At 45.2% G+C, this 23,199-nt stretch overlaps 2 protein-coding genes across 7 annotated transcripts in view; one reads left to right on the forward strand and one right to left on the reverse strand.

Moving 5' to 3' along the window:
* Positions 1 to 373: 373 nt before the first annotated feature.
* Positions 374 to 21,427, reverse strand: CHD9NB (CHD9 neighbor). 4 transcript variants are annotated; one of them, XR_011538429.1, is made up of 4 exons: positions 20,949 to 21,427; positions 16,626 to 16,816; positions 7,629 to 7,766; positions 374 to 2,786 (listed from the first exon to the last, which is right to left on the reverse strand). XR_011538429.1 is itself a non-coding variant. In XM_070613651.1 (2 exons), the coding sequence occupies exon 2, from the start codon at positions 14,124 to 14,126 to the stop codon at positions 13,968 to 13,970; it is 159 nt and encodes a 52-aa protein (XP_070469752.1). In that variant the 5' UTR covers positions 14,127 to 14,231; positions 20,949 to 21,073; the 3' UTR covers positions 13,833 to 13,967. The 4 variants fall into 4 exon arrangements, 2 of the variants coding, with proteins under 2 accessions (XP_070469752.1, XP_070469753.1); XR_011538430.1 differs by lacking the exons at positions 374 to 2,786; positions 7,629 to 7,766 and adding an exon at positions 13,125 to 14,231; XM_070613651.1 differs by lacking the exons at positions 374 to 2,786; positions 7,629 to 7,766; positions 16,626 to 16,816 and adding an exon at positions 13,833 to 14,231 and having other exon boundaries at positions 20,949 to 21,073.
* The window catches only part of CHD9 (chromodomain helicase DNA binding protein 9), a 230,703-nt gene continuing 228,595 nt past the window's right edge, over positions 21,092 to 23,199 (forward strand). The window contains exon 1 of one of the 3 annotated variants that reach the window (XM_070613643.1): positions 21,092 to 21,604. The gene's annotated coding sequence lies outside the window, so the exon portion shown is untranslated. The remainder of the gene's footprint in view (positions 21,605 to 23,199) is intronic. The other 2 variants (XM_070613642.1, XM_070613640.1) reach the window with 2 other exon arrangements.

Here is a 23,199-nt window from a genome sequence, read left to right on the forward strand (position 1 = left end):
TCCTCTTGTATTCGGAGTCGAACCTGATCACTCTCCTACTACAAAATCCCATTCTAGTAATCCCCCTGAATTAAGTCTGCCTTACCATCCTTAACAAGAATCATGAATAATTTTTTCTTTAACAAGATGGATAGGGGTAAAACTTCTCCAGATCAGGCAATGGCCTTGCATACCCTGAAAAAGACTCAAGTGTGATTCAGAAACACACCTCTAGAAGGACAAGCTCCACGCTCACTCAACCCCAAGAATCCATCTCTCCTCCTGGAATTCGCTAACATCACTCTCTTGAGTCTTCTCCTCTAAGAAAGCCAGTGATGGTACAGTGGCTGTATTTGTTTCCAAGGGCTGCCTTAACAAAGTACTAGAAACTGAGTGGCTTAAAACAACAGAAATTTATTCTCGGTCCAGGAGACTGGAAGTCCAAAATCAAGGTGACAGCAGGGCCATGCTTCCTCTGAAGCCTCGAGGAAAGAACCCTTCCTTGTTCCTTCCATCTTCTGGTGGCCGCAGGTGTTCCTTGGCTTGTAGCAGCATAACTCCAATCTCTACATCCATCTTCACATGGCTTTCTTCCTCTACATCTCTGTATCCAAGTCCTCCTCTCCCTTCTCTTACAAAGACACCGGTCATTGGATATGGGACCCACTAATCCAGTATGACCTCATCGTAACTTGAACACATCTTCAAACCATATTTCCAAATAAGATTACATTCTGAGGTTCCAGGTACACATGAATTTGGGGGGACACTATTCAACCCACTACCATGGCTAAAACCATGGCCTCTAGAGTTCAAATTCTTGCCCTGCCACCAACTAGCTGTGTGAATTTCGGCAATTCACTCAAGGTTCACGACTGTGTTGTTTCACCAATAATGTGTGAATTTTACCCGCCTTCGGGAGCTACCGTGAAGAGCAGATTAGACAATGCTTATAGAGTCTTTGAGCACAGTGCCTGGCACTTGGTAAATGCTCCACACATGGAAGCCATTGGTCATTATCTCCCATCAATCTGATCTTCGGCCTTCTCCAGCTCTTTTGTGGCTTTTCTACCCCACTACCCTTTAGATGTTGGTTTTTCCTCAGTTCTTTCCTTGAACGTTCTCTTCTTTCTGTGGGCAGCCCCTCCCTTCAGGGAGCTAATCTTCTCCAAGGCTTTAACTGACAGTGTGTTCTGATGACTCTCTTGGGAGAAAAACTTTCCTTTTCTAACTTGGGTCCAGTGCTTGGGGGCCTGCAAATTTAACTGGAAAAAATACAGATTAACAGAAGAAAAGACAAGATATGTTTTCACACATGCAAGCAGGAGAGCACACAGAATGGAAAACTCATGGGATTGCCCAAAGGAAAGGTGGTTTTTAGGGCTTTAACAGGAGAATATGGAAGTTTCTGTTGAGCTTTTTGATGCTAACAGGTATGGGCAGTCTGTCTTCTTGGCAAATGAATTTTCAGGAAACTCCCCAGGAGGGAGGTTAACAGCAGCTGTATTTTCAGGAGGCTCTGCTTTAGGCAGATAAGGGAAGTTCAAAAAGATATCTTTCTGCACTCAAATGTTTTGACTTTAAAATAATCTTTATACCAACTCTGGGGATCTGAGAGGGTCCCCATATTTCCCTCATCTGAAACGTTCCTAGAAGTTTCACACACAAAAAAAGAAGCTAGGTTGTTTGCTGTGGAGAGAGATTCATGTTAGAAATTCTGAGGTAAAAGATCTGCCATGGGGGAGAAGAACATAGATTAGAATGAGGAATCAAAAAGAAAAACAAAGATTAATGATTGGAGCAGAGTATACACACGGTTTCTGAGTCCAGAAGGGAGCCAGTCGAGAAGATTTCTAGATGTTGGGTTCGAAACGTCTTTAGTGAAGATGGTAATGGTAGTGTCATAATCATGGTTATTTCCTGGAGCAAAGCGTGGAAGACACGGGCGTTTGGTGAACTTTCTGAGTGGCCCACATCATTGTGGTGATAAATCCTTTGAAGTTATATGAAATCATCCAGCTTTGACTTACAGTGCTTTGAGAGAAGGGCAGTTTTAGTTCTTGGTGAAAATGTTAATTACTGATAAAATGCACAAGACAGTGGGAGCCACTTTACAAAAAGATGAAAAATAGCACAAAGACAATGAACAGGACTAGAATCTGATAACCCACAAGGATGCCTTATAGTATTCCATTGAAACATAAACTTTCTCTCTACAATCACCTTCTATTTTGATCAAAGATAATCAAAGTAAGATTATTCTTGATTGCAAAATAAGTCTTGTTTCATTGGATTTGGCCTATATCTTTACATAAGTGCAGCAAGAAAGGTAACTGACCACAACGTCTTTTTAAATTTGCTTTGCTGGAACTTTTCATGAGGAATCTCAGATTGTACTTTTAAAAACGTACTTGAGGCTAAGAACCCAAGCCAGGAACTCACCACCAGACTTCATCTGCAGTTCCTATAGATTTGGATGAATGCCTCTCTTCTTGAGGTCCCCAGAATATCCTAAGGTTCCTGGGCCTGCCAGGAAGTGACTTTGTTTACTCACCTGCAAGGCAGAGAACCTGCAATCCAGATAATAGGCCAGTTCTTCCAAGAGGGCTTTGTAAGAATTACAACATGAAGTCAACCTTTATGGTTCTCAGTTCCTTAAAAGTGTCTGATCTTATCTGATTCTGTGCACATCATTCTCCAATATGGCATTCCAGTCAAAGCATTGGTTATATAACCAATTTTTCCAACTATATCCTGTTACAGGAAGGACAGATTCTTCTTGAACTTCTGCAAAGAACTATATTGCCCTGAAAATAAGAATACTCAATAAGAGTTTCTGAATTCTGGAAGGATCAAATAGGGAGAAAAAAGTAAATGTTCCATTTTTGTTTAGAAACATATAATTTTATATATAGCTTCAGAGAAAAGAGTTCCCTATATCCAGAAGATACATAAAGAACCAGCAATGTTCCAACAGAAAATTCATAAAAATTATAATGATTCTTTGTTATTTCATTCAGTCCCATGTAATTAATTCTTGTTCTGCTTGTTCTCGGGTTGGCGGTTTCGTGAACCCATCAGCTTCTCGATTGCAGTTCTGGAAAACTTTCTCAGTCCAGTGGTACGATCTCAAAGTTATTAAAACCATCAGACGCCTATACCACAGAGCACATGTAATAGTCCTTTCCGTGAGTCTAAGATCATCCTTTTGTTGAAGATGAAGCATTCTGGCTCATACCTCATTTCAAGAGCTTTCAGAAAAGCATCAGAGTAAAACAATAACTATCTGTGAATGACAAAAGACTTAAAACGACCCTGCTTAAAAATTTGATGAGGGCCTGCCTCGTGGCTTAGTGGTTAAGTTCATGCACTCTGCTTCAGCAGCCCAGGGTTCGCTGGTTCAGATCCCGGGTGCAGACCTACACACTGCTTGTCAAGCCATGCTATGGCAGGCGTCCCACATATAAAGTAGAGGAAGATGGGCACAGATGTTAGCTCAGGGCCAGTCTTCCTCAGCAAAAAGAGGAGGATTGGTGGCAGATGTTAGCTCAGGGCTAATCTTCCTCAAAATAAATAAATAAAATTTAAAAATTAAAATAAAAACTTGATGAAAGTTCACTATAAAAATAACACAATTTGACTAAGGAAATTTGATTGTTTTGGTGACATACAACATTTTAAATAATAACTGGAATCATGCCTGATAACATTATACCAGACATATAATGAACAGTGAGGGTATTGACAAATTTCTAGGAATTTCATAAAATTTCTCAAGTACTTATATTAATAACATTATCCATATAAATATAACCTAGGGAAAGTCAAGCATCACTTGGTATTTGACAATGCTTTCCATGCAATTTAACACATCAAATAAACCTGATCAGTTGAACATCTCTCTTTTTTAAAAAGGGAGAGACCAAGAGCTTTTCCAGGGGCCCTTGGGGACACCTCAAAGTCAATTTGAGATCAAGAAGACTTCATTTAGAATTTGATTTGGGGAAGTTGTCAAAAATGTCAAAGGGTTTAAACAGTTATGAACCAGGTGCATAGGTCACTATGCAACAATACTTAGTGGTCCATTTAACCAAAATAACAATAAAAGATTTCAAAAGTAGGGGCTGGCCCCGTGGCCGAGTGGTTAAGTTCGCGCGCTCTGCTGCAGGCGGCCCAGTGTTTCGTTGGTTCGAATCCTGGGCGCGGACATGGCACTGCTCATCAGACCATGCTGAGGCAGCGTCCCACATGCCACAACTAGAAGGACCCACAACGAAATATACAACTATGTACCGGGGGGCTTTGGGGAGAAAAAGGAGAAAAATAAAATCTTTAAAAAAAAAAAAAAAAAGATTTCAAAAGTAAATATAGGGAGCAACGCGATTATTTTAATAAAAAAAAAGACAGCTCTTTTAAAAAGTGAGAAGACTCATTTCTCTTAAATAATCAAGAACATGATAAGGACAACACAGGAAATTATTCTAAGACACAGAATCCTTGTTTCCTAGATGGATCATTCAAAAGGTAGAGAAAACCTTTTATAATCTCTTACTAAGAGGACACCAACAACCCAAGAAACTCTGTCCTTTTAAGAGAGAAAATCAAACACTGGTTTTGCATTGGTACACTATTGATATTAAAGCTCGCTTTACAACCTTGCAATAAAACCATTCCATCCTTGCCAGCTCGACCACATAACATTAAAGTCTCTCTCTCTCTCTCCCTCACTCTTGCAGATCCTTTACAACCTTCTGTATGCATTCAGGTTTTTCTCTTTCTCATTCTGGAACAACGTTTAAACAACTACTTTAGGACAAAATTACTCTCTTTTTTCCCTTAACAAAAACATATCTTCACACCTTGTATACTTTTTCTTATCAAAAACACATCCTAGTTTCGTTGCATAATTTTCATACAGGAGTTTTTCTTTTCTTCACCTTCATTATTTCTAGCAGTTTCATTTATATATATTGATTATAATTTTCAACCCTTAGTAACCTTTATTTTCCAGAGAAAACTAGGAAGCAGACAATTGTGAACTGTCTGTCATATACTAGCATCCTATAGTAGATAAGCAAATTTATGAATATACTGTCTCACAATTTCTAGAGGTATATGCCTTCTCATAGCACAATTTCTCAATGTAGCAAAAGAACATGTTTAGTAACAGACTCAAATGTTTTTAGTCTCTATGTAAAAATAAGAAGCCAAAAGCATACAAACTTAATTTATGTTCAGTAATTAACATTTCAATATTTTACTTTATTCAGAATTGACCCAGATGTGTAATCAACAGCTACCATGTAACTTAATTTAGTATAGCTTTAAGGTGGCAAATAAGCAAAAAGATTTGGGAAACTACTTTTAGGCAGATTTATTATAGAACATAGTTATTGTTGAAATAAAGTTTGCCAGAATAATGACTTAATTTGATTAGAATTAAATCTAAAAGTTTTATAATCTTAAACATGTAGTAAATATAACATTAGTCTATTTGACTAGCAAACCCAAATAGAATAAAAACACACGCTTGTATCATTCTCGATGCTGATACCTCAGAAAACACAGCTGTTGTTATTAAACCAGCAATATTAGACTAGTCTCATTTACCCAAATCACGCGAACTTAAAAACTTTTGGCTTAGTATTTCAGAGAGTTTGGGGGATGTTTAATTTCTATAAGTGTCTATTTTGTCAAAGTCAATTAGAATAGAGCTTCTTTATTAATTTGGTAATACCATCCAGAGGCAGGAAAATATCATTTATACGTAATATACATACCTATACAGACAGATGCAGATACAGATCTTATAGTTTTCATTCTAAAATTTTAGCCATGAATCAGGCATAAATACAGTGCTATAGACTGAATGTTTATGTCCCTCCAAATTCATGCCCTGAAACTGGAATTCCCAATATGGTGGTATTTGGAGATGGGGCCTTTGGGGGATAATTAAGGCATGCGGGGGAAGCTTTAGTGATGGGATCAGTGCCCCGATAAGAAGAGACACCAGAGAGCTTCCTCTCTCTCTCTCTCTCTCCCCTTCTCTCTTTCATTTTTCTTTCTTTCTTCCTTTCTCAGCCATGTGAAGAAATAGTGAGAAGGCAGCTGTCTACAAGCCAGAAAACGGGCCCTCACCACAGCCCTACCACACTGGCACCCTGCTCCTGGGCATCCTGCCTCCAGGACTGCGAGAAATCAATGTTTGCTGTTGAAGTCCCCCAGCCTGTGATGTCTTGTTACAGCAGTCCAAACGGGCTAAGACATACAATCATCTAAATTTCACTAGTTTATATGTAAGAGTTGATTCTCGTCTTTGCTCCACTATATATTTTGATCCTAATTGTGTTTCCGGCAAATGGAATAAGTTGTTACCTGCTCACCATGGGTGTAAAGCTTTTTACTAATATTTGTGGAGGAGACTTTTAAGATTTTTCCTTTTTTCCTAGCACATAATCTAATAGAGGCTGTGGACTAAATTTTGTTTCCAATTAGTCTTTTTCTTTCTTTTTCAGCCTCAGATGGTTGCTTTTAAGGGTTCCTGAGTCTCTTAAGAGTCTACTGAAAGGAGGGCCGGGATTACCACAGTTCCAGTGACTATATGAAGTTGAGGGGCTGGAGTGGAAGGGAAAAATCTTAGGGAAGCCAGCTTGGGAGATGTAAGCTTTCTCAAAGAAACTGTTGACGTTCTAAGTTATCCTTAGTAAAGTCATGCCAACAAGAAAGGAAGCAGACAATCAGTGCCAGACAGGCAGAGCATACGGTCAGCAGGGATTTGAGAAGGAGGAAGTTTAGTCTACTGAAAAGTTCCCATAAGAGCCACAGGATCAAGTAGGAGAACAGAAAGACCTTGAAACAAAAAGCCAGAAAGAACTTTCAGCCCAAGAGGAGAACAGAGAAGCCTCAAAACCAAAGCCAGGAAGGAGAACTTCCAGCCCAAGAGGTTCCTTCCAAACCAAGACGCCAGACTCTAACCCAGCTTCAGAGAGCATACTCCTTCCAACTGTGACTCAGACCATAAGCATTTTTATGGCTTAACCGTGGAGACAAAAGTCATCCCCAGAGAGGGCACAGAAGATGCAGCCCCATACCTAAAGGTAGCCGGGGATAAAGAAAATGAGGATCTCCATTGCCACAGGTGATAAGCAAAGGCAAGGAGGAAAGAGACGAGGGTCCTTATAGGATGAGATCCTTTAAGATTTAGACTTAGGCAAATCCCATGAGAGCTGGCAATGGTCAGTAGGACACCAGTCACAGATGGGTGCCCAGGCTATTCACATTTCTGCCTGGCTGACTACAAATTCTTGGGGCCTCCAACCTGATGGTTGGCAGTTGACCTGACAACCTGCACCCCCCAGCAGGTGGAAAACCAGATAGAATTCTCTCTCTAATTTCCAAAGCCAAGCTCTGAGGAAGCAAATAACACTTATAGACAGCATGAAACAAAAGAGCAGCACAAGATACAGGCACAAGGCCTACCTATAACAAGTCACAGCATCCAAACAATGAGTCATAACCAAGTTATCGCCTATAAATCTAAAATTTGGAAAACCTTTTTAGAAAAGACAAGGAGAAACTCTTACTGCCCTTACTCGGCCAGACCCAGAGCAGAATCCAAGAGTCTGACTGACTGGGAAAAAAAAGTTTACCTTGGCCCGAGTGGTCAGACGTCCTGGGATCTCAGGGGCAGTCTCCAGAGTGATGAGGGAGTCCCAAGAGTCACATCCTCATTGCCAAGATTTTTCCCCTTCCAGCTCTGGCCCAGTGGTTGAGACTTGAAAATTTAACTGAGAAAAAGACAGATTAACAGGCAAAACCACAGGGCATGTTTCCATAGCTGCATGGGGGAGCTCCTAGTGATGTGGATCAAGGCTGCCCCAGGTAGAGAAGCCCAAGGTGTCCCAGCCTACATGCCAATCTATATGACCCGCTGCATCTTATGGTGTGGATTAGGGCTGCCCCAGGGAGAGAAGCCCAGGGCATCCTGGCCTACATGCCAATCTATATGACCCAATGCACATCTAAAGTTATACAACCACACAATAACCAGACCCACCTGCACTGATACCATTTAATGACTTTTTACATCATCTTTCCTTTGTCTAGTAAAAATAAGTCACATACCCATGCCTTCTAAATTTAGCCTTAACTCTCAACACATTGCAGCTCTTCACTGCCCATGGGTCCTGTCCCCATGCTATTCCATACTATTCTCTGAATAAAAGAGCACTACTGCCAGACTTTGAGAGTCCAAGAAATCTTTCTTTCGACTCCTCAACTCACCGAGCCCGCATCACTAGTACTGGGGAAAAGGTGGGTATATATCAACTTAACAAAGGGAGGGGGTGTTCAGGGCTTCAGTGGGAGAGCATGGAAGGTTCTACTGGGCTTTTTGATGCTAATGGAATGGGCAGTCTGTCTTCTTGGCAGCTCAATTCACAAGAAACTCCCTCGGAGGGGCTTAATGGCAGCTATATTTTCTAGAGGCTCTGATTTAGACAGATAAGGAAATTCAGATAAGATTTCTTTCTGCATCTTCTGTGCACAAATGTTTTGACTTTAAAATAATCTTTATACCAGCTCTGAGGGTGCAAGAGGGCCCCCGCAACTGCCAAATAAATTCCCCAAGTATCAGCCTCTGGAGCCAACCTCCTAGTTCATGTTCCAGCTCTGTTTTTGAGAGCTGAAAGGCTGGGTAAATTACTCAATCCTCTGTGCTTTAATTTATAAAATGAGGATAGGGTGGTGTGAGGATTAAATGAATCCTATATGTAAACCATTTGGAACTATGTCTGGACATAGTAAGAGTGATATAAGCATTTGTCATTATTATTTTTATTTTGTCCTATAAGCATCTCAAACTCAATCCTTCCAAAACTCAACTCTTCATCCTCCCTCTAAACCTGTCCTTTCTCCCAGAGTCTTTCTCACATGGTGGCACCATCATCAGCCTCATCACCCAAGTAGAAGCCTTGACTTTGATGCTGGCCCTGATAGCAGTCCCCCTATATTAAACCCAGCATATGTGGGATTAAAACCAAAGCACTCTTTCCCTGCTTACTCCCTGGATCCCCGGCTCCAGAATCCACTATCTGCCATGGAAACAGATGGCCAAGTTCTCCTACCTGGATTCCTTATCATCTCCTCCTCCTTCCTGCAAGCAGCATCCCAAGGCTGACCGCAGGCTGATGGAAAAGCTCAGACCAGCAAAGCCACTGACTCCCCCCACCTCTCTACAAGCAGCCCCATTCCTCACAAACCTTTAAAATCCCTCGCCTCCCCTCTTTCGGGGAGATGAGGTGAAACGAGAGAAATTTGAGGGCTCACTCTCATCTCCAGGCTGATATCACCCGAAATAAAAACTCTTTCCTTGCCATAAGCCTGGTGTTCCAGTTTTTATTTGGCCCCTCGTATGTGGCAGGTAGGGAACCTATGTTTATAGGCAGTAATAACTCCTCTCTCTCCCTCAACCCCTATGTAAAATAAATCACCAAAACCAGTTGATTTTGCCCCATAAATATTTCTTGAATTTGTCCTCTTCATTCCATCCCTTTTGTGGTAGAGTAGCTTATTGTTCAGAAAATATTCACTCCCCCAACCCCCCAGCCCCCGTCCTACCTCCATGAGAGGAAGGTACTTTCCTGCCCTGTTGATGTTGGATTTGGCCGTGTGACTGGCTATTGGCAATGGAATGATAGAGAATATAACTCTGGCCGTGCAGTTAGACTTGGTCTCTTGTGCTCTTGCTGTTTGTCATGTGAACACATCTTCAGGTAGTCTAAATCATCTGAACCACAGTGACACACAGACATGTGAACAAGACGAAAAAGCTTATGCTTGTGTGCCAATGAGATTTTGTGGCTGGTTGCAAATTAGCTATAAATAGTAATAGCTACCTGATAGATCTTCCTTTCCTGAGTCAGGCAATTGCCTCCTAATTGGTAATCCTGCTTCTAGCCTTATCCTCTCAATTCCATCCTCAAACAGCTACCCAGGTACTCTACCTAATGTACAAATCTGAGTTGATCTGATTTACTCAGAACTCTTCAAAAGTGACAGAAACCAAATTCAAGTCACTGTCAGCAAAAAAAAAAAAAAGTGAGAATTTATTGGCTTGTGTAAAGCATCTAGGAGTAGAATTAGACTTCTGGCACGGCTGGATCCAGTTGACCAAATAAGTTCATCAGGAACATGTCTCTCCTTCTTTCGGCTCCACTCTCCTCTGTGGATTCATTCTTAAACAGGTCATCCCCAGTGGTGGAAAAATTGCCACTAAGAAGTTTCAGGCTTAAATCTTACAATTTTATTAACTCCAAAAGAAAGTGAATACTTCTTTCCTAATTGCTTCAACAAAAATTCCTGGAGAAGACTCTCATTGGACTTGTTTGGGTCAGATGCCCTTCCTTGAACAAATCACTTTGACCAGGAACATGCAGTACTTGGCCTGGAGCCTGAGAATGGGATCGGCCCCACCCAATTTGGTAAACTGACATTGGGTAAGAAAAGGGTTCCCCAAGGGGAAAAGATGGGATTTGTTACCAGAAGGCAGGATACCAAGCAGTCAAAAGCAATTGATATCCTAACATCATTCTTCTACCTAAAGCCCTTCAGTGGAGTGGACTCCTCATCACCATTAGGATGAACTCTGAGTCTCTTGGTGTAAAGTACAAGGCCCTCCATAATTTGATCCTTCATACTGTTCCAGCTTCACCTCCCTGTCATTGTGTGACGTGCCCTTCAGGCTCCCACAACACTGCACATCATGCCCTATGCAGCCTCCAATCTTGAGTCATATGTTCCCCTTCTCCTGAAACACACATCCTCTTTCCCTGGCTAACTCCTACTTACTCTTGAAGGCTCAACGTGGATCTTATCTGGGCTGGAAAGCTCTCTCTGGACCACCCTGTTCCAGGCTGTGCTCCCACAAAGACATGCTTCAAAATTTTAACACTAAGGGGTTTAGCATAGCATAGTCACCCAGTAACTGATAAGAAATAAATGAATGAGGAAAGAATAAATGAATGAGTGATAGAGAAGAGTAGAATTTCAATAAAAATTTGCTTAATGAATGGATTTGGTTTAAAAGGGGAAATTTATTGCCTCCTATAACTGAAAATTCCAAGGGAAGAGCTGAATGAATGGAGAGAGAGCTAGATAGATGAATAGCTGGAAAGATGGATGGATGGACGGATGGATGGAGGATGGGTAGATGAAAAAATGGATGGATGGATGGACAGATGGATTGGATGGATTAGATGGATGGATTAGGTGGACGGATGGATGGATGGATGGATGAACAACTGGAAAGATGGATGGATAGATGGATGGATGGACGGACAGATGGATGGATGGATGGATGGACGGACAGATGGATGGATGGACGGATGGACAGATAGATGGATGGATGGATGGATGCATGGATGGATGGTTGGATGGATGGATGGATGGACAGGTAGAAGGATAGGTGGATGGATAATTTGAGTAGTAAACCAACCCCTCGTCTTTCAGTAGTTTGGGAAGTAGGCTAGAGCAATGACTTTCAAGTCATGGGCAGTCTGTGCAGACCTGTCTTGTGAGAGGTTAAAGCTATGTTTGAGCAAATACAACTCTAACCACTTTCACCAGGCACTTGAGCCTCAGAGGGAGACAGATGAATGATACGGGGCCCCATTGGAACAATTGGAATGTCCTTCGACAGAAACTGGGTGCTTTTTCCTGAGACAGATTAACTTCCTGGCAAATTGCAACATGCTTGCCACAGCTGGAGGTGGATGAAGAATCCTGTTTTTAAAAGCCCTCAGAGATCTTGAATTTAATTAAATGAGCACTTTGCACTCTCCCAGAAGGAAGTGAAACAAACCCCTCTGTTTCTGAACTTGAAAGGACCTGGAGCCTTCTTCTTTTGATTTGGTAGGAAGCTGTGAGTTCCGCCTCTCAGGGGCTGGTGCAATAAGCGGCACCCTGCCTCAACGCCTCATCACCAGCTGAGAACTGTTCCCAGGAGCCCTGAGGGTGGACAGTGTGAGCAGCTTCTTATCAGACACAGCCCTGTTTTGCAGGATGAATTTCCATCAGGAGGGAGGAGGGAGAAGAGCAGAATTGTCTAAAAAAAAATTGAAAGCAGCTACCAGAGCTTGGCCTATCCCCAGTAAACTGTAAAAAAAGGCCCCAAACTTCCTGCCCCCCAGCTGCAAGCCCAGGCCTGTTTCCTGGCCTACGGACCATCTGCCACCTCCAGGGACGGAGCAGAGCTGTGGGCCAGCTCACGGGGCCCCATCTCTCCTGCTCCTTCCTTGGAAGACATCAGGCTCTGCTGAAGCAAAAGGAACCTTCTGTAGTCAATTTTCAGGCTGAATTACTTTACCTCTTGTCCTTCCTTCCTTCTTTCCTTCTCTTTAGCCCAGCTGCCCTGTCATCTCAAAAGATTCCTATTCAGTTTCTGGGGTTTTTATGGCCAAAAAGAGGGGTCATTTCCAGTAGCTTGCTGCCTCGCTTTCTCTTTGTCTTTCTTTCTCTCTCTTCCTCCCATTCTTGACTCCATCTCTCTCCTCCCCACCCATACCCTCCCCCACCGCCACCTGAGTAAAAATAAAAGGCCCTCAATGCATCACCCAAGGTACAAAAGAGCAACTCCCAGCTGACCAGTTGCCTACTTCTCCACAGGCAGGTAGGTCCTAATGAGTAAAGACAAATGGTCCCCACGAGGCACAGGCTGTAATGGGACGTGATTTCCATTTATTCACAGAAAGACCCTCCACTTTAAGCAGGACTCTGCAGTAGTTAGCAGCGTGAATTCAGGAGCCACGCTGCTGGAGGTCAAATCTGGGTTCCGCCCCATATTGGTTGGCCCTACTCAGTCAAGTTACTTAACCTCTTGGTACCTCAATTTCGTCATCTCTAAAATGGGCATGGTTGTGATGGTTACCTTAAGCCATCCATGTAAAGTTGCCCGGCACAAGGCAAGTGCTCTGCAGCCTCTCTATTCAAGTGTCCTTCAGAATCACACCCGCCCCTCCCTGCTGATCCTCTAATCTCGGATCCTCGATCCTGTCTCTCAAATGTGTTGTGTCATCACTTATTTGCAAACATGTCTATTTGATTTCAAATTAAAACACTTTTGAGTCAAATTAAAAACAAGACACATGTAGGGGGAAAAAAGAAAGGCTGACAGACATGTTAGTAAACAGCGAAATATTTTCGAAGGCTGGATACAGAGAGCTCAGATGCCAGAGGGTGCAAATTGACAGACTTTGGATATGAGGAGACACATGAATATCAGCAGAGGGACATTGCTCTGGGATTAAAAACCCAGGAACACAAATCCCTCCTCCTTCCTTCCCACCAGCTCTCAACGCTCCACTTACTGGATGATCAAGGCCTTGTGGCCTTCCGTTTACGTGATCACAGTCTGATCCTGATTGTTCCCATAACTCATTAACAATTCTCCAAGTTAAATATTAAATTATTCATACGAACAGTGTGGAGTGAGCCAAATGCAAAACCTTCCTGTTAGGGATGTTGGCTATTCAGCCAGCTATTGACAAAAGGGAGAGAGAGAAGGAGAAAGAACTGAGAGCCACACACCCCAATGGACGCCATGACCACAGAGCTTTCAGAGTTCACGGTGAGGCAGGTGGGGGTCCCTGGACAGTCACAACTCAGCTGCAGATAGTCACGAGAACCAGAACAGTCTGTCATGGGGCTCTTCCATTTCCAGAAGCTGTGGAAAAGGCCCATGATGTGGGAAGACTTCTCTTGTCCTCTCTACCGGAGAGCTGGGGAACCAGGATTCCTCACGGCCTCATCTTCCTGGAAACTCCAATGAGCAAAGGCTGATGAAGGTAACTTCTGAAGCCTGATTCCCAAAGGTGGGGATGTCTCTCTCCTCCCTCTATTCAGAGCTTCTCAGACTGGGGCTTGTCTCAGGTTTCACTGGCCAAAGGCAGTTCCAGGACCCAGGCGAGGGTCTGGCTCCAGAGGACAGCATCTCAGCTCTTCCGCTCAGGGGCGCCATCCTGCAACGAGGCGTCTTTGCCATCTGCTGCCTCAGTGCCAGCCTCCAGGTTTGGCTCTTCTCCCGCAGGCTGTTCTCCAGATTCCTGAGACTCCCCCACAACCTTGGTGCTCTTGCTAGAGTGGCATCCCATCTCAACCGGATGCTAAGGGCTGAGCGCCCTGGGATGTTCCAAGAAGACGCGAGGCTGTGCGGCTGATCCTCGGGTGCCGGAGTTAAATAACCTTTCCTCAGAGCACTGTTGAAAGAGAACTGGTTGGGTTTCTATGGTCACCGGGAGATGCCAGGTCCCATCTGCATAATGAGGCCCCCCTGCATGGGCTGGGCCGGGCCTGGACGGCTGCCCTTCCTGCTGACCCGGCGAGTTCCAAGCACTGAGCCCCATTCATTCCCCGGAAGAATTCTCTTTTGTCTAACCTTTAACTTCTTTACAAGTTACAACCCCCCACCTAGTTACCTGTAAACACCAGGGCGTGTCCTCACAGGGCAAGCCCCGTTACCACGCAACTAGCCTGGGGTGGGGGGGGGGGCCCTCCCGGGGTCACATTCAGTTCCGCGACTCACAGACCCCCCGCTGGGAGGCCGTTCCCCTACCCTAGAGTGCCAACCCCACCTAGGGCTGAAGAATAGGGAGGGCTAACACCGAGGACTCCAGGGGTTACCCAAACATGGAGGGAATGAAAAGAACTAGCAGGCTAGCAGGGACCGAGGGCCACTCGGTGCCAAGCACAGTTCACATTCCTCATCTTGTTTAATCCTCACAACACCCCAAAGAGGCAGATCATATTATTTAATCCTCGTTTGACAGATGGAGGCACTGAAGCACAGAGATGGAGTAATTTATTTAAGGTAGTTACTAACAGCCAGGAAATAGCAGAGCTGAGATTTGAGCCGAAGTCATCGGATTCCACTCTATCACTACGTTAATCTATTTTAAAGACCCCATCGGCCCATCTTCACACACCATCAGAGATGTCATCGGCTTCCTTGGCCTGTCATTGCTCTTTTAATCTGGGACACGTGGGTTGAGGTTTTCAAAGCTGTGAATGAATGATCTCTGATGTAAATACTTCTAGCGAAGCCTTGCAGGCTACGGAACTGAAGTGAGCCCCTCCTGAGTTCTATTCCACTCTGATTTTATTTTCTGATCACCTCACTTTCCTTTTCCTAACTCTAAAAAAAGGGCCTGGTAATCCTAACCCAGCTCCTAGGAAGCTGGAAAGAGGATCAAGCAAGTCTGTGAAGTGGCTTTTCAGAAAAGCACAAAAATTTATTCTTTCCCACATATGCACAAAGCAGTCAAAGGTGACATCAATTCCCCTCCACTTATGGAGGACTGGTGCACGCCAGCCTCTGACACTTACATAAGTCCTTTCATCTACTCCTCACAAACAGTCCTAGGAGACAGTGTTGTTGGTTCCACTTTAGAGTTGAAATCATTAAGTCCAGAGGCGTTAGGTCAGTCACGCGCCTGGTAAGCAGCAGCTCAGGATGCTGCTTCCCAAGCCTGTGACCTCCCCATTCCCTTTTCCCTCTCACCCCCACCCCTCCATGCGCCCCATCCTCCTCTCCCCACCTCTGGTTAATACCATTCATTCTCCTGGACCCGGGCATTCAGTGATCTGCAAGAACATGGTAAAACTCCCCTATAAATCACCTTTCTTTGAGTGAACGTCTTGCCAGCTGGGCTGGCAGAGTAACAATTAGGAATACATTATGATACTGCTGACTTACCTCTCCCACATAAATGCCAAAGTACAGTTTGGGGGTGTTAGGGTGGAAGAGGGAGGCTCCATTTGCCTTGCAATTAAGAGTGCCTAATTAAGGCAAATCCTCATTTGGATATTGGGATCCTAAGCTAACAATCCTCCTGTGAAGTCTCCAAATTAATCATGCTTAGCCCAAGTGAGCACAAGAGACAGGCAGCAGGAGTTCGCAGGAGCCAGGTAAACCTTCAGGTTGAGCTTGGGTTAGTTTAGAGACGTGGTCGGTGGGAACAGATGAGAGCCCTTTGCTAAGCGAACCTGTGAGAAGCCCCACCCTGCCTGTGGCCCCCACACCCGGGACCAGTTACATAATTTGTGGGGCCCAGTGCAAAATTAAAACATGGGCCCTTGTTCAAAAATGATTAAGAATTTCAAGACGACGACAGTAGAACTTTAAATGAAGCACGGAGCCCATGAAGCCAGCCCTGCCCACACCCAACCTCCTCAATTCTCAGAAATGGATTCACCTCTGATGAGGACTGCAATTTGCCGGATCACCAGCTGTCTCGGCCTAGGGGACGTTGCCCTAGGAATAGAATGAGACCAAAAGAAAGACAAGAAAAGAGAAATGGTGTATGGACAGCCCAAAGATGGATGGGACCTCGGTAGGACACTTTCAAAATATTTTCAGTTTTAGACTGCTTCCTTAGCTATTACTACCTACAAAATGCAGCACACAAAAAAATACCAACATAGAAAATACAAATAAAAACTCCTTGGAAAAAATACTGACAATACCATATGTTGGCAAGGGTGCAAAGCAACTGGAACTCTCAGATAGTGCTGATGGGAATACAAAATGGTACAGCCACTTGGGAAAACAGTTTCTCACAAAGCTAAACATACACTTATCATAGAACATTTACCTGTATTGGTCTGCTCAGGCTGCCATAACAAAATACCGCAGACCAGGCAGCTTAAACAATAGACATTTGCTCACAGTTCTGGAGGCTAGAAGTCCATCACCAACATGCTGGCAAATTTGGTTTCTGGTGAGAGCTGTCTTCCTGGTTTGCAGACGGCCAGCTTCTCGCTGCATCCTCACTTGGCCTTTCTTCTGTGCTCACAAAAGAGAGAGGGCTCTGGTGTCCCTTCCTCTTCTTATAAGGACAGCAGGTCCGTGGGATTAGGGCCCCACCCTTGTGACCTCTTTTAACCTTAGTGACCTTCATAAAAGCCCTATCTCTAAATGCAGCCACACTGGGGATTGGAGCTTCGACCTATGAATCTGGGGAGAACACATCAGTCCATAATGTTATCCCAGGGCAAAGAAAACCTATATTCACACAGAAACTTGTACAGGAATATTTCAAGGAGCTCTGTTAATAATCAGAAACTGGAAACAACCTGAATGTGAATGGATAGATAAACTATGGTACATTCATATGATGGAATACTACTCAGCAATAAAAAGGAATAAACTATTGATAATGTAACAGTTTAGATGAATTTCAAAGACACTATGTTGAGTGAAAGAAGGCAGTCTCAAAACGTTACCTACTGTTTGATTCCATTCATACGACATTCTTGAAAAGACAAAAATACAAGGATGGAGGGGGCCAGCCGTGTGGCCAAGTGGTTAAGTTCGTGTACTCCAGTGGCCCAGGGTTTCGCCAACTCGGATCCTGGGTGCAGACCTACGCACAGCTCATCAAGCCATGCTGTGGTGGCTTCCCACATAGAAGAACTAGAATGACCTACAACTAGGATATACAACTATGTGTTGGGGCTTTGGGGAGAAAAAAACCTAGGAAGATTGGCAACAGATGTTAGCTCAGGGCCAATCTTCCTCACAAAAAAAATATATGGATGGAGAACAGATCAGTGGTATCACTACAAAAGTGACGGGTTGAAGGAGTTTTTGGGGTGATGGAACTGTTTAGTATCCTAATTGTGGTGGTAGTTACACAAATCTATCCATGTGTTAATATTCATAGAACTGTACACCAAAATTTTAAAAAGTCAAATTTGCTGCATACTAAGAAAATTCTTTTAAAAATTTAAAGATCATCTAAACAAAAAAACAAATAAAAACTGTTTGCAAGGAACCTAGGGGCTTATTTGCCATCTGGTCCTAGTTCTCAAGATCATTTAAAATCCTTTCTTTTCTGCTTCTCACTTGAACAAACAAACAAACACACCTGCCCCTAATTTTGCTCAACAGCTGTTTATTGAGCTACATGGTACAAATTTCCATTTGGGGTTTTGCACAGTTTCTAGAACCTTAGTGAATCGCATTTAAGGGGGCCTGGGTGTGGAGGCCGAGAAGGCTGTGTACAGAGGGCCACCATACAGCCATGATGTGGGTCAAGAGAGTGGCCAGCCCAAGACACCCTGCAGAAAGAGAGCTGGGGGAACAAGCACCCCCACCTCACTCTCCTGCCTCCCTCTGGTCTCTCCCAGGGCTCCCATGGGCCAAACTCAACTTGAAGTCAGTGGGCATAGAAGCGTTTGGTCTTGCCCATTTAGGTCAGCTGTCCAGGACGCAAAGCAGGGTGGAGAGGAATGGAAAGTGGATGTGGAGAGGCAACCAGAAGTCCCTAGCTCCTGCTCTCAAGGGCCACAGAATCTGTTGGCGGAGGTAACAGATTCACAGGGAATAAAACTACGAGGCAGAACGCAGTAAGTGCTTTAATACAGGGAAGGGGTCACACTGGAAAGGGGATAGAGGAGGGTTTCCTGGAGCTGGACCTAGAAGGATGAGCAGAATATCAGCTGCTGGAGGAGAAAAAGGACATTATGGCCAAAATGAAGAAACGCAAACCTCTCCCTAGGAGTTCAGTTTAATTCACTCCTTTATGGAAAGGCAGCTAAAAATGGTCACGGTTAGAAGCAACACTGTCAGCCTAAGAGGATCCTAGATGCTCTCTAGGATCTAGGACCAATGTCAGCTAGAGAATCCGTAGCATTCCATAGGGATGGAATGCTAATTCTACAGTGTACATGCTGTGTGGCCTTCATAAAGTTGCTTCACATCTGTGACTCTGTTTCCCGGACTTTGGGGAAGAGTCAATGAGACAGCATACATGTCATCTTGCTATTACACCTCATAACATCTGGCAGGGTTTGCAGATGCAATTCATGACCAAAAAGTGATTAGCTTACTCCTGCCAATCACAGATATACAGTGACACCAAAAGTCCAGTTGCCATTCAGTCCACAGGGTCAGCCTCACAAGACCAAGTGCCCTTCCTGGGATGGGCATCCGGGCCCTTCCCCCTTGGTCTCTTTGGCATCCCTCCCTCCTTCCTTTTCTACCCCTCCTTCTGCCAGGGTCCTGACACCATCCTGTACATGTTCCTAGAGCCCCCCTTTCTAGCTCCACCCACTTTGGACAATAGAAGAGTCTCACCCTTTTTAATAGAGCATCACTCTGGAAGATAAATAAGACCTTTCCTACTGAAAATAGGCTATATCTCATAACATAACTGTGAATTTATTAAAAAACAAAATGAAACAAAATTCTCCCTTTCAAGGAAGGGATGGGCAGAACAAAAGAACAAGAGGGATAAATGGAGAGCAGCTGGTCCATCCTGTCCCATAGCTAAAACACAGTGTCCAGCACACAGTAGGTGCTCAATGAACACTAGTGAAGCACTCAAAGGCAAATGTTCTGCAGTCGGGCAACCCAGATTCAAGCCCTGGCCACACTACTTGCTAACTCTTCCACCTCAGGCAAATGAGTTGAGAATTATGAGTCTCGACTTCTTCACCTGTAAAATGGGGAAAATGACAGTGCCAACTTCATAGGATTATTGTGAGGATTAAACTAAACAGTCAATCTAAAGTTCTTAGTGCTTAATACCTTACAAATAATAATAATAATAATTATTATTATTATTGACTCTGCTTCTACCTCAAAGAGACCACCTATGGAGAAAACAGACCTGTTGATAACTGTAGTTTCCAAAACACTGTGATTATTGGAACGGGAAAAATGTTAGGAGAACTCAGAGGAGAAAGTCTCTTGGAGGCTTTTAACCTCATCAGGTGATGCCTGACGTCAGAATCCTGGAGGTTGTAATCTAGGACCTTGCCTAGGCATGCTTTGAGGGACGGTGGGGTGAGGTGCCGGGACGGAGCTCTTGCAAAGACTGGTACCAGAGCGGTCTGGAAGTGACTCAGAGACACTTGAAAGTGAAAGAATGAGAAGTGGACCTGTCAGCTCTTCCCTGACCAATTCACCTTCACCAGGGCACCTGCCTGCCATGAGTAGGCTGGGGCTGGCCCCCGTCAGTCACACACACACGCACACACGTGCACATGCACAAGCACACGCTGCCCCTTGCCCTTCCAAGCATTGCCTACAGGTGATACCTTCTCCTCCCCCTCTGCCCTTGGTGGTCACTTCGACCAGGTTACACCAGCACAGAGAGGCCAAAGATTAAGTAGGCACACACAGGTGGGGGATGGGGAAGTTGGCACAGACCTCACTTTCACAAAGTGTCTCTAATATTTCCACTAGTGATGTTAATTATCCCCAGATATCACACAGATAAACTGCCAGGATTGAAAGATGACATTCCCCGTATAACTCTGCAAAACTTCTATTCACCGCCAGACACACTGCCTTCGGTGCCCTATAAATTCATATTTTTTTCTATAAATCCTGTACTTATCCTGTAAAGAGCTCAATTACATTGTATTACATTTGTGTGTGTGTGTTACAAGTGTTAATTTGTTACATTAAATGTGAATTCAACAAGGACAGAGATTTGGGGGTGTTTTGTCCTACGTGGTATCCCTTGTTTGTAGAAAAGTGTTTGGCACATGGGTGCTTAGTTAACACTTGTTGAACGAAGAAATAAATGAAATGTAAGCACTTGGAATAGTCCACCAGTTTTGTAACCCTGTTTTGGCATGTCTTCACAGAAAAAATAATAAATACGGGAAGCCTCAGGAAAGGAAGGCGGCTGAGGGTGCCCAGTGCTCTGAAAAAGCCTGACAGTGGGACTCCCCTGGAGGCTGCACTTCGTTGTCACCTGATCTTAATTATCAGCTAATAGGTTCTTAGCCTAGGGCAGGTTTACACCCCCCCACCCCCACCCCCACCCCCACCCCCACCCAGACAACGACTAAGGGGTGGCTACTGACATTAGTGCCAGGGAGTCGGAGCCTCTAAATGTCCTGCAGTGCCAGGACAGCCCCAACCAAAGAAATGCTAGGGGCGCCCGGGTGAGAAAGATTACCTGGGTTGCCAACTCCTAAGGGACCTGACGGTGTCCGCAGCTACACAGGGTCTGACGCAGACTGAGTGTTAATAAAGTTCAGCCAAAGAGCCTGAAGGGAACAGGGTAGGAGGGCAAAATGCGGGCGGGGCGGGAGGGATGTCAATAATAAACGGTTGCTGGTAGGGGAAAGGCCTCCGTAGGCTTGAGAGAAACCCAGTCCCCTGCATCTTCTGATGCTCCCAGCATAATTAAAAGAGAGGCTCTGCCAAATTGGGGTGTACTGAAAGCTTTTGGATGGAAGGAAAGATCGCTAAATCCAGCCAGGAAAATCCCAGTACGGATCCCCGGCCGGAAGCCAGGGCCTGGCTGCCCCTCCGTGCCCCTAAGAGAAAGTTCAGCAAGTTCAGTTCCCAGCGCCCTCTAGGGAGGGAAGGTGGTCCCACCCAGCCGGGATCCGCGCCCGGGAGCTCGGCGCGTTGGAAACCGCCCACGTGGGCAGCCCCGGCGGCACTTCCGCCCGGACCGCGCTCCCGCCTCGCGGCCGCGCGCCCACTAGGTGGCGCCTGCGCTCCAGCGGCGCCCCCGGCGCGGAGGCCAGCTCCCGCGGAGCCCGGCGACACGCCGAGCCCCAGCCCCAGGATTCCGCGGACTGGAGCGCAGCGCCGGCAGCCGAGGTAGGATTCCCGAGCCCCGGGCCTCTTCCTCGAACCTCTGTGGTTGGGGTGGGCGGCGCGGCGGCCGCCGAGCCCCGCGTGCGGTCTGAGCGGGGAAGTCGGAGCGGCCACACGTGTTGTTGCCTAAGGGGACCCGGGGACCCGCGGGCTCCAGGCTGGGCCTAGGGGCAGGCAGAGCACCAGGTCGCTGCACGCAAACCTCTTCCCCTAGCCTGCGCCCCTGGAAAGCCTGCCCAAATCTCCGCACGGCAAGTCCTAAAAGGAAAACGCAATTCCTAGTGCCCAGAGCGACTTCAGCTTTGGAGCTGAATGCAGAAAAGACCCGGAGCCCCATTTCTCAAACTTGGCTGCTCACTGGAAACGCTCGGGGAGCGTTAAAAAAAAACCTGCTGATGCCCCAGTTCCACCCCCTAGAGACTCAGATGTAAGTGGTCTGGGTTGGGGCCTGGATATCTGCATTTTTTAAAGCTTCCTAGGAGATTCCAGCTAGGGCTAAGTCATAGGACCGTTGATCCAAAGGGTTAGAGAAAACCTGAGGACCGGTGTTGCAGCCCAGAATGCTGATTCTTCCCTTTCTCCCCCTCCTCTTGTTTAATGTGCCTTTTAAGCAGGAAATATCTCTGCCTTTGAGCTGTCAAACCCAAGATAACAAACCAACACCCTCCTTCCCAATAGGGCTGGTTCTGAAAGGGTTGAACCGAAAGTGGGCAGGGAACAGAAAGACGCTGATGTGGAATATGACAGAAGACTCACTAGGGAGGGAGGGTGGATCCCACAGAAGTTCAGGGGGCCTGCTGGAGCTGCCCCCATCATTTTGGTAGATGTAGTGAGCAGGCAGAGTAAGAGCCCTTAGAACTAATAAATATGACCCCTTATATTTATATAAGAGCCGAGTAGTTACCAGCGTGGGCCTGGAGTCCCCAGAGCCAGCCCTTCCTTATGTGACCTTCGAGAACCCATGAAACCACCGCTAGCCTCGGTTTCCTCATCTGCAAAATGGGTACGATAGTGTAAACCTCTTAGAATTGCCAGGAGAATTATTAACAGTGAGAAATAACGTTTCCTACGAGCATCGCTGGGCCAGGTGCTGCGCTAAATGTTTTCTGTGCGTTGCCACAGTGACCCCTCACCATAACCCACAAGGCAGAACTGTAATGACCCCATTTGATAGCTGAGGAAGCTGGGGCTCTGAGAGGCCAGGGAACTTGCTCACAATTATATAATTAATACGAGGCAGATCCCATGTTTGAACCCCAGCTGTCTGACTCCAGAGCCCGTGGGCACGTACGATCATCTGCTGTTTCCCTTGGTGAGTGAGGATCGTAGAGAAAGCACTTGGCACAGGGCAGCTTGGGGCGCATTCTCCGCGAGCACTAGCTATCATGGCTGCAAATGAAACACTTTCACTGCATCGACTCATTCATTCATTCAAAATATAGTTATCCTTGAGAGCCTACTATGTGCCGGACAGTTTTCCAGATGCTAGAGATAAAATGGTGAGTAAGACAGAGGTAAACCAGCCTCAGTGAACTCCCTCTAGTGAATGGGAGAAATGAGAAGAAAGTGCAGAGATCCTCATTTGCAGATTCTGTGTT

Source organism: Equus przewalskii, chromosome 3 (assembly GCF_037783145.1).
Source record: "Equus przewalskii isolate Varuska chromosome 3, EquPr2, whole genome shotgun sequence".
In the NCBI taxonomy this organism is placed as follows: domain Eukaryota; kingdom Metazoa; phylum Chordata; class Mammalia; order Perissodactyla; family Equidae; genus Equus; species Equus przewalskii.